Source organism: Aegilops tauschii, chromosome 2, assembly GCF_002575655.3.
Source record: "Aegilops tauschii subsp. strangulata cultivar AL8/78 chromosome 2, Aet v6.0, whole genome shotgun sequence".
NCBI classification, from domain to species: domain Eukaryota; kingdom Viridiplantae; phylum Streptophyta; class Magnoliopsida; order Poales; family Poaceae; genus Aegilops; species Aegilops tauschii.
In genome coordinates this window covers 88401219-88412089 of record NC_053036.3, presented here as the reverse complement: position 1 = coordinate 88412089, position 10871 = coordinate 88401219, and the positions used below count along the sequence as shown (strand labels likewise).

Below are 10871 nucleotides of genomic sequence, written 5' to 3'. Positions count from 1 at the left end.
CAAACCGCATGGCCCGAATGTTTAGCGGCGTTTTGATAAAAATCGTTGGAGATGCCCTTAGTGTGTAGTTGGCACTATGCATGGCGCACACTGCGATGCCAGGCCGGACAACATCAATCGGTGGAGCCCCATTCCATTGTTCTATTGAACTTTTCTCTTGAATACAATCATTCAAGTTCTCAAAATATAGAGACCAATACAAACCGGGATCCCAAAGCAATTGACATCTGCCAGAATAACTTTCACTGAACTGGATATTATTGTTTCAAAGTCGGTACCATTCCTCATTTCGCAAAAGGCCTAGAATGTGGCTTGCAAGCCCTAGAGATTTGAATATAACCATTGCCATGAAACAATCTGAAATACTTTAAATAACTAATTTTGGAACGGAGATCCAAGTTGGAAAATTGAAAAAATAGTTATTTAAAGTATTTCAGATTGGTTCATCACATTTTGGAACGGAGGGAGTAGAAGTCTAGAGCTTTACCAAAATCTTGTCAGGATAAGTTTCCATGGTCCCAAATTTCACAATCGTCACTCTGATTTAGACACAGCATGTCTTCACCCTTTTTGATTGTATGTTGACTTTTTGTCTAACAATACCATATACATATGTGCTTCAGGATGTACAGCCGCAACAACAGGCTGGATTACCAATTGTTCTTCCGCACAAGAGGTGCCTTTAGGTCTCTTGGCTGGAATGGGCTTATCTCGCTCATATGCTTCTTCAATGTTCTGATGGGCATTCTTGTTATATGGGGCAATGATACAATAATACTGATAGTGACTTTGTCAGTAGTGGCACTACTTGTGATTGGTTCAATTCTATGTCGAGAAGCTGCAATTCCACCCATGTTAGGCCGCATGATCTCATTATGGAGCCCAATGGTTGCAATCCTACTGCTTTGTCCCTCTGTATGGCACTCCTATAAGTTCAAAGAAAATTTGATCTTTCAAAGACATGGCTCAGTTGCCAACTGCACACTGTACTTGGTACTATTTGTGGTAGTGCTCGTACTCACAATCAGCAGGCTGAGGTTCCCAAGCATCAACAAACTAGCAGACTGGGTTCTTGGCAGCAAAATAGCATTTTGGCAACGAGTTGTTCTGAACTTGTGCATGTTTGCTGCGACAGTGATGTCAGTGTTCAATTTTCATAGAAGAGGTATATTTGTGCTGATCATAATGGACATACTTGTTCTAATGATAACTTCATTTGGCAACCTCCAAATTCCGGCAGCAATATTCCGAATTGGGCTGGCACTGTGGCGCCTTATAGTTATGCGAAAAGATTATAATGACCAGAAAACCAATGAGAATACGAAAAACCTTCTGTCATCTCTCTACATCTTTTATGTGATGGTGCTTGGCCAAGGGATACTCTATATTGTTGCCGGCATCTTTGATATCTTTTCATTCATCCTACGAAGATCACTCATCCGTCGTGCTGGATTTGGAGGACCCTCGGGAGTGAAATATGTCAATTTGTACTATGCATATGCCTTCGATAGATGCATGGAAGGTGCTATGCTTGGCCCAAAGAAGACCAACCTCATCATATTTGCAATGGATTCTTTAAAGTCAAACTCTCCCAAGATGCAACTCTATGGTCTTAAGATGCTTCACAGCTTTCTAAAAAAGGAGCCCCTAAGGACTATGGCCATATTAGAACTCACCACTTGTACAAAGGCAGTGACCTGCTTGATCAACATGTTGGGCTGGACAAGTGAGGGGGCTACAGATATTCGATCATTCGCCGCGAAGGTCACGGCCCAGCTTGCTGAAAACCTCCGAGTTGTCCCTACCCCTGGGGCGACACATCTCATAGCCTCACTTTTGGACACTGTTCAAGGACATAATATAAAGAACCCTCTTTTGGAGACTGGTAGCCCTGAGACAAAACAAGATAACCTGATTCAGCATGTTGGCAGCAACGAGCTGACCTCCCCGATGCTTAAGTGGTTGAAACAGATGGCACTATACTGTTTGATTCCGAGAGAGGAGCCAACTAACATGGATGAACAAAATACCCACATACTTAGATGCTGGAGAAAGATTACAAAACATTGGTCTGTTCCAGAGGAGGAGACATCAACCGACCAGGATCTCCTCCCTGTACAGGGCATGTTGATTCTTGAAAGGCTTGCTACCTTTGATCCTGAGAACTGTATAGAAATCAGCAGAGCAACAGGCCTCTTGTCAAAGGTCATAGAGTTCACAAGCAACAGAGGTGACATGATAAATATTGACGAGACACTGCTGAAAGGTTCATCGTTGAAGCTTCTGAGAAGACTCGCAAGTACTAAAGGCAAATTTGGTGTAACTTTGCGTCAGATGATTACAGAACATCTCTTCCTTTGGAGCAACCTTGCAGAGATCTTGGATAACAGAGGGAGCAGCCAAGAACTTAGGGAGCTTACAGCAGAACTCATTAGAAACTTTGCCATGGATGGAAATGTGAATAATGAGATCGGGCACATCCCGATGATCATTAGCAGGTTGATGCATGCATTTCTTAGCCAAGGCGCATCCTCAAGTGCAGTTTCAGATCAGTTACTACGAATGAACGCTGGGCAAGCACTAGCACTACTGGCAATGGAGAGTGTCAATAACTGTCTGGTTATGTTAGCAGAACCAGGGTATGTCTTCATCAAGGAACTCACAATTATGATCCATAGTGGCAGGTACAGGTGCATAGCTTCAAGCCTGCTGCAAAATATGTGTGTGCATGCTCAATTTGAGCTTGGCGACTCGGACCTGAAGGAAATCTCCTACATTACAAGAGAGGTGAGCGCTGCAAATGTGGTTATATGCGCGGATATTGTACCTTAATATTTACAACATGTTATTGCAACATTTTCTGTAGCATTCATCAACTACCACTGATATACTTCTATACACCACACGACTAAATAAATACATGGCAACGTCATGGATTCTACTTAACCATGTTACTGAAGTGTAATCATGACTTACACAGCTTAGCTATTTCCACTACAGGTGCTGGAAGGAATAATGGATGCAGAAGGGATAGAATTGGAGGTTCTTGTTGGCCTTAGTTCACAAATATGTAATGTCATTCCAGGTGATTTTGCACGAGAACTAGAGCATGGTCAGATTAAGGAAAGATTTATAAAGAGGCTTGTTGATGCACTTAAGAAAAATATGATACCCACTGCTCATTGTCCCGGAATCAGGAGGGTGATAGTTGAACATGCCATATACATGATGGAGTGTAATCCTGGCAACGCCAACTGTTTCAAAAAATACTGGATGATGGAAGCACTGTTAAAGGTGGAGCGTACAACTTCAATTGCTGAAAATTACAGGTTCTTCTCGGGTGATGCAGGACTCATGGAGCACAGCGTACCTCTATCTGCACTTGTGGCTAGAGCAAAAGAGCTGATGGGCCGTGGGTAGCTCTGAGGCATCAGCAGTGTTACCTGAGCATGTATTTAGATGGTACTGTACTACTGGTCTATACTATGATTTGTAGACACACTCAATTTGCTTGTCAATCATCATAGTAGTGAGTTACTCATTGGAACCCAAGGAGATCCCATGAAATTAGAAATGATATTAAGTAGTTGGTTTGTGTTGACAAGTCAGACATTATGTGCCATAATGGAGTAAATAGCATAAAACTACCACTTTTCGTCCTATGGTTCCAAAAAACTACCACATTTTTGTTTGTGACTGATAACTACCGAAACCGGCATCGGCTGTTTCAAAAAACCCAAAACACCCGTGGCTAAGAAATTAAACCGGTTTATGACAAGTCGGGCCCGCACCTAAACGAACCGTTTGTTTGACCGTTCCTTTGACCGTTAACTGACATGTGGGGCCCACATGTCAGTGTCCGCAAACTTTTCAAAAATGCCATCAGGCCCCTGCAAACTTTTCAAAAACGCAATCGGGTCCCTGTAAACTTTTGAAAAAAGCAATCGGGTCCCTCCCGTGGCCGTGCGCCAGCAGCCGCCGTGAGGGTCGCCGGCCAGCAGCCATGACGCCGCCGTGGAGCTCCCTTCCGTCGCGGGGCGGCGCGTGGTGCTCCCTTCCGTCGCGACCAGCAGCCATGGCGCCACCGTGGAGCTTCCTTCCGCACGGGCGCCAGGGAGCAGCACCGCTCACCGGCGATGGCCGTTGCGGCTGGGCGCAGAAGGCGGGCTTGCGGGCGTGGGAAGTGCAGGCCAGGAAGCTCGCGAGGCAGGAGCTCGAGCTCGAGCTTGAGCCTAGTCATGGCGGCCGGCCTCGGGAGCTCGGACCCGGGCGTTGACCACAACTACGGAGGGGATTCGAGATGGGAAAGGAGGGCGCGTGGCTGGAGCACCGGAGCAACCCCACGAGTGCGGCACCACACTCCACGGTCTCTCCCCTGCCCGCATCAGCGCCGCCACCGACGCCATGGACGCGGAGCACGGTGGCCTCGCGGGCAGCTCGTGTAGGAGCACCTCGACCTCGCTTCTGCTTCCCTCGAGCTCGCCGCGGACGGCCTGCGTCGCTGCTGGAGCGCGCGCCTCCTGCCGTCGTGGGCGAGGCCGGCCTCTGCTACGGCCGCCGGAAGGCTTGCCGGCTGGCAGAGAGAGAGAGAGAGAGAGAGAGAGAGAGAGATAAGGGAGAGAAGGAGGAGGAGGAGGAAGAGATAACTGACATGTGGGCCCCACATGTCAGTTAACGGTCAAAGAAACGGTCAAACAAACGGTTCATTTAGGTGCGGGCCCGACTTGTCATAAACCGGTTTAATTTCTTACCACAGGCGTTTTGGGTTTTTTGAAACAGCCGACGCCGGTTTCGGTAGTTATCAGTCACAAACAAAAATGTGGTAGTTTTTTGAAACAATAGGACGAAAAGTGGTAGTTTTATGCTATTCACTCGCCATAATGAGGTCAACAAAGATAATGGTTGTGTTAGTGTTGTAAAACCATGGACATATGGAAGATGAGGAATCTGCTTTGCGATTCAATATGACATGTCATGTTAGTTGCATATTGTCAGGGTGTGAGGCTTCAGCACCAACTCAGTCTTTTAGATTTTATAAGGCTTACATCGGATGTTGTTTATCACTAGTAAATGGCGTGGTCATTGAGTAATCACGGAACCAACCTTAAGTCCAGATCCTAAACACCCATTAAGTTGTTCTACCAATTTCCAACTGACATGGCACTGATCCTGACAAAGAACCATGCAATTCATTCATTGAGGGAGAAGATCCTCAGAACATATCTATTTTAACTAAGAACCCCCCATGTAGCATGGTATTTTTTTTGGTTTACTCGAACATCACAAATATTGAAATTTCTGCTTCCTAGATCGTAACTGAACAATCTAGCTACTTAATTTTTTTGGTTCACCATTAACTGAACACTGCAAAGTGCCCGCCTCATACAACCACGAACTGAAACGATGTATGTGTACAATGCACTTCTAGGACTGTCAGAGGCTCAGAGCACCGTGCTCCGGCGGCACTCGGCCTCAGGCCGGAGATCAGCCGGAGATAAAAGGGATTAATTAGAGGCGAGAAGGCGAGAGTGCACCTGTCAGATCAGAAAGGGTTCAAAGTTGGGACGTGACTTCCACACAGCCCAGCGATCCGGATCCCTGCCAGAGAGGCTGGTTGCGCGCCGCGTCCGGCTCATCGGCGCCGCCGTCGCCACCCGCCGCCGCTTCGAAAAAATGGGCGAGGATGAAGCATCCTTGAGCCATGCGTGCTGAGATTTTTTTTCCTAGGGGGGAACGGCCGTGTGTGTCGAGCTGCTCGCTCGTGGTCGCCGTTTGGGCCCCTTTGCGCGCGCGGAAGCCCAATCACGTGGCCCATTATAAATACCGTCGGTTCGAACGCTCGGTCAACCACGGATTCGTGCCCTGGCCGTGAATGCGCGCGTTTTGTTACTCCCTCGGTTCCTACAATGTAAACTGAACTTCCCAACAACTATTTTTAGGAAAAATCACTGATGTCTATCCATTGATGTCTTCAAAAGCCTTGGTGAGAGGAGCCCTGCACCAACCATACGATTTTTGTAAGACAATGAGATCCAGCCATCCATGCATCAAATTAAAATGCAGCAGGCCACTTGATTAGGCGTCGTATCATCGGCCACATAAAGTATTGTATGCAGAGTACTTTCGCTTGGTGAAAGCTAACACAACGGTGGTGAGGTGGCCAGGTGGGTACTGAGTTCTCCGAATATAAACGTTCATTCACAGTAAAAAAAAAAAACTGTTTACTATGGTCGTTGGACAAGACTGCACACAGTGAAGGAAAAATCTCCCCCTTACCTTCAATCCACCTCTCATCATTGCTGCCGCCAGCAGGGTCTACCTCCGAAGGAAGCGTTATGCTCATTGTTCCCTCCTTGGTGTTGCTGTTGGCGGATTGGGGCAATTTTTTCTGGTGCGGTGGAACTCCATCCTTTGGTTGCGTGTTCTTGTCGTTGTCGCCGATTCTGTGCGTGCTGATGCGAGCTCCTCTCCCTGCCTCCTAACCTCTCTCCTTTGTCGGTGTATCTCCTTGTCTCGACCACTCATGTATCTGACGGTTTATGGGGATTGAATCGGGATTGGGTTTGGTCTACTGCAGATGAGCCACATGGTGACGCTCGAGGAGGTGATGTGTGGAAGGGATCGACTTAGGGGGTGTTTGTTTTCAGGGATTTTTTGATGTAGAAACTAAAAAAAGTCTTTCTTAGAGACTTTTTAACCAAACATGAGGGACTATTAGGGACGAAAAGTTGTTTTTTTGGACTAAATAAAGAAGACTCTCAAGGAGAGTCTTTTTGGGACATTTTGAGACTTTTTCAACAATGCCCCTCCCTGCACCATTGCCCCGCCGCCCCCATGGTGTTGTTTGGTTGTTATTTTTCTGTATACTAGGGGTTACATGATTTTTTACATGTCATTTAATAACCTCTAGGGAGGGACTAGGGACTTTTTAATCCCTAAAAACAAATAGGGAGAGACTTTTTAGGGACTAGGAACTTTTTAATTGAGACTAAAAAAAGTCCTAAAACTTATAAACCAATCAGGGCCTTACTCTTTGCCATCCAATCCAGCCTGCCCATGGTCGATGGCATGCAAGGGCATGTGCATCGGGCCTTCTCCAAGAAGGACAAGGCCAAGGCATCCAATGGGGTCAGTGCTATACTTCATCTTCCTAATCTGTACTGCAGCCTGCAATTAATTGCAGTTGCTACTTGCCACTCGTATGCATCTCTCTTACAAGGTAAATGAACTTCTATTGTTCAAGAAGAAAATATTTTAGACAAGTAGAATCATATAGCCCTAACAAGGTCCTAGACCGATGTTACCAAGACTCCGGAGCGGAGGTTGGGGAGGTCGGGCCTAGCGGACGCCGACCGGGACTTCTTTAATTTCAGACCATGTTTTTTTTGTCTTGCTTCTGTCTATCTGGATTGGTGGTATCTAAGTGATTTCCAAATTGTGTTTTTTGATCGTTACATTAAATTTTGTATCCCCGCTTTCAAAGTTGGGCCTTGTTCATTGCAAGGGAAAGAGGCCTCTTGCACTGCCCTAAATACATCACAAGTAGACTGTAGGTTAGGTTAATTATGTCACGAGTTGTCTTGCTCTCTGCATACTTTAGTTTGTCATTTACTCTCATGCTTCACTTAGATTATTTTGAGAGTTGAAATTTTTGAAGAAATACTTATGCGCTCGTGTGCTTCACTTAAATTTATTTGAGACCTTGTTAGTAGCAATGGTAATATATAAATTTAGTCCCGAAGTAATAGATATTCAAGAGGGACATGATAAAAACTTCATGAAGATCATTGGATATGATAAGTTTGATTCCTTGCAATAGTTTTGCGATATGGAGATAATAATATGTGAGTTATGTTAGTGAGTAATTATGCTTTAGTAAGAATATTGGTGTTAAGGTTTGTGATTCCCTATGCAAGCACGAAAGTCAATAATTATGCAATGAAGTTACATCCTACTTGTGGTGCATTATTCGGTGTTAGTTATGTTTAATGCTCGTTTATGAGAATTTTCGTTTCTTGGTTGGTTGCTTCTCAATCTATTTGCTAGCCTCCATTTGTACTAAGTGGGAATACTACTTGTGCATCCAAAATTCTTAAACCCTGTTTTGCCACATGAGTCCACCATACCTACCTATATGTGGTATTTCTGTGCCGTTCTAAGTAAATTTGTATGTGCCATCTCTAATTTTCAAAATGAATTTCCTTTTTGTGTGCTCGTACCACTCATGAAGCGACAGGGGGTGGCTAATACTTTCCATGCTAGATGTGTTATTCTCAAGATGAATGTTTATTCACTTGTCATTGCACGAGAGTACGGCGGTAATAGGGATGCCCATGCCGAAATGAAAAAGAAATTTACTTTATGTTGTCAAATAATAAATTTTTTGGAAAGTGTTGGTATGGACGACACCCGTGGATACTGTTGGGGAACGTAGTAATAATTCAAAAAAATTCCTACGTGTCACCAAGATAAATCTAGGAGATGCTAGCAACACGAGAGAGGGAGTGCATCTTCGTACCCTTGAAGATCGCTAAGCGGAAGCGTTACAAGAACGCGGTTGATGGAGTTGTACTCGCGGCAATTCAAATCGCGGAAGTTCCGATCCAAGCGCCGAACGAACGGCGCCTCCTCGTTCAACACACGTACAGCCCGGGGACATATCCTCCTTCTTGATCCAGCAAGGGGAGAGGAGAAGTTGAGGGAGAACTCCCGCAGCACGATGGCGTGGTGGTGGAGCTTGCGGTTCTCCGGCAGGGCTTCGCCAAGCACTACGGAGGAGGAGGAGGTGTTGGAGAGGGGGAGGGCTGTCCCAGGGGAAGGGTGCGGCTGCCCTCCCACCCCCCTCTATTTATAGGGTGAAGGGGAGAGGGGTTCGGCCCCCTAGATGCATCTAGAGGGGGGAGCGGCGGCCAGGAGGGGTAGACTTGCCCCCCAAGCAGGTGGGAGGCGCCCCCTCCCCCTACGGTTTCCAAACCTAGGCGCCTTGGGCCCTTGGGGGGGGGGGAGCTGTCGGTGTCAAAACCGGCAGATCTCGGGTAGGGGGTCCCGAACTGTGCGTCTAAGGATCAAAGGTAACAGGAGAGAGGGACACGATGTTTACCCAGGTTCGTGCCCTCTTAATGGAGGTAATACCCTACTTCCTGCTTGATTGACTTTGATGAATATAGGGACTACAAGAGTTGATCTACCTCGAGATCGTAATGGATAAACCCTAGCTGTCTAGCCTGTATGGTTGTGTTCGCCTCTACGGGCTAAACCCTCTGGTTTATATAGACACCGGAGGGACCTAGGGTTGTACAGAGTCGGTTTACAGGGAAAGGAATCTTCATATCCGAATGCCAAGCTTGACATCTGAGGGAGTCCTGGATTAAGGGGTCCTCGGGCGTCCCGCCTATTGGACGTGGGCCTGACTGACGGGCTGTGAAGATACAAGACCGAAGACTCTCACCCGTGTCCGGATGGGACTCTCCTTGGCGTGGATGGCAAGCTTGGCATTCGGATATGAAGATTCCTTTCTCTATAACCGACTTTGTACAACCCTAGTCCCCTCCGGTGTCTATATAAACCGGAGGGTTTAGTCCATAGGGACGATCATAATCATACAGGCTAGACTTCTAGGGTTTTAGCCATTACGATCTCGTGGTAGATCAACTCTTGTAATACTCATATTCATCAAGATCAATCAAGCAGGAAGTAGGGTATTACCTCCATAGAGAGGGCCCGAACCTGGGTAAACATCGTGTCCCCTGTCTCCTGTTACCATCAACCTTAGACGCACAGTTCGGGACACCCTACCCGAGATCCGCCGGTTTTGACACCGACATTGGTGCTTTCATTGAGAGTTCCGCTGCGTCGTCCTCAAGAGGTTCGATGGCCCCGTCGATCATCTACAACAGTGCTGTCCAGGGGGAAGTTTTTCTCCCCGGACAGATCTTTGTATTCGGTGGCTTCACACTGCGGGCCAACTCACTTGGCCATCTAGAGCAGATCGACAACTACGCCCCTGGCCATCAAGTCAGGTTTGGAAGCCTGAACTACGTTGCTGATACCCGTGGAGACTTGATGTTCGACGGATTCGAGCCCACGGCAGCCGCTCCCTGCCACTGCGATGAACATGACCTAAATCTGTCATCGGACCATACCCAGGAGATAGCACCTGTAAGTGCTCCGGCCCCAGATTCAGAGCAGATTGCGCCATCCGAGGACGGGAAGCTCAACCCCGCCACGGGAGCCGTAGACTCAGCGGCGCTAGAGCCGCACATAGACCCAACCTTGAGCATGACCTGCGTCACGGAACCTCAGATTCGTCTCCGGCCACAGGTTCCGAACCACGCGCACCCGCGTCCGTCGAGCCCGATCAGGCGTCGGTCGTCAAATTCAGCGCCGCGGATATCTTCCGGCACTCACCTTTAGGCGATGTGCTGAACTCATTAAAAACCCTCTCCTTAGCAGGGGACTCACAGCCGAATTATATCCGGTTTGAACTAGGGGTTGATGACAGGGAATTTCGCTTCCCAATCACCTCCCACTTCATAGCCACTGTCGAGGACTTAACCGACATGCTCGATTACGGCTCCGAAGACATCGACGGTATGGACGACGATGCCAAAGAAGAGGATGCCCGAAACCCGCCGTTTACCAGACGCTGGACGGCCACCTCCTCATATGACGTGTACATGGTGGATACACCCAAAGAGAATAACGACGTCGACAAGGAAGACCCAGTCAAGGACAAACCTCCTGAGATACAACCAAAGCGCCGACGTCAGCGGCGCCACTCCAAGTCACGCCGTGGAAAGGACAACAATACCGGCACGAGAGAAAACAATACTCCGGATGATGCCGAAGACAATGAAGACCCCGTTGAGCCA

The 10871-nt window shown here is 47.4% G+C and overlaps 1 protein-coding gene across 1 annotated transcript; it reads left to right on the top strand.

Annotated features, from left to right (window-relative positions):
* The first annotated feature begins 2124 nt into the window (after positions 1–2124).
* On the top strand, positions 2125–3420 carry LOC109782138 (uncharacterized). The gene is made up of 2 exons (XM_020340736.1): positions 2125–2787; positions 3001–3420. Exons 1-2 carry the CDS (start codon positions 2125–2127, stop codon positions 3418–3420), a joined length of 1083 nt encoding a protein of 360 aa, XP_020196325.1.
* The last annotated feature ends 7451 nt before the right edge of the window (positions 3421–10871 follow it).

Excerpts from the sequence above, each read along its gene's own strand:
- LOC109782138 (XM_020340736.1), top strand. The coding sequence starts at position 2,125 with ATGTTGATTCTTGAAAGGCTTGCTACCTTTGATCCTGAGAACTGTATA. Across the intron at positions 2,788-3,000 it reads TCTCCTACATTACAAGAGAG|GTGCTGGAAGGAATAATGGA; the intron begins GTGAGCGCTGCA and ends TTTCCACTACAG.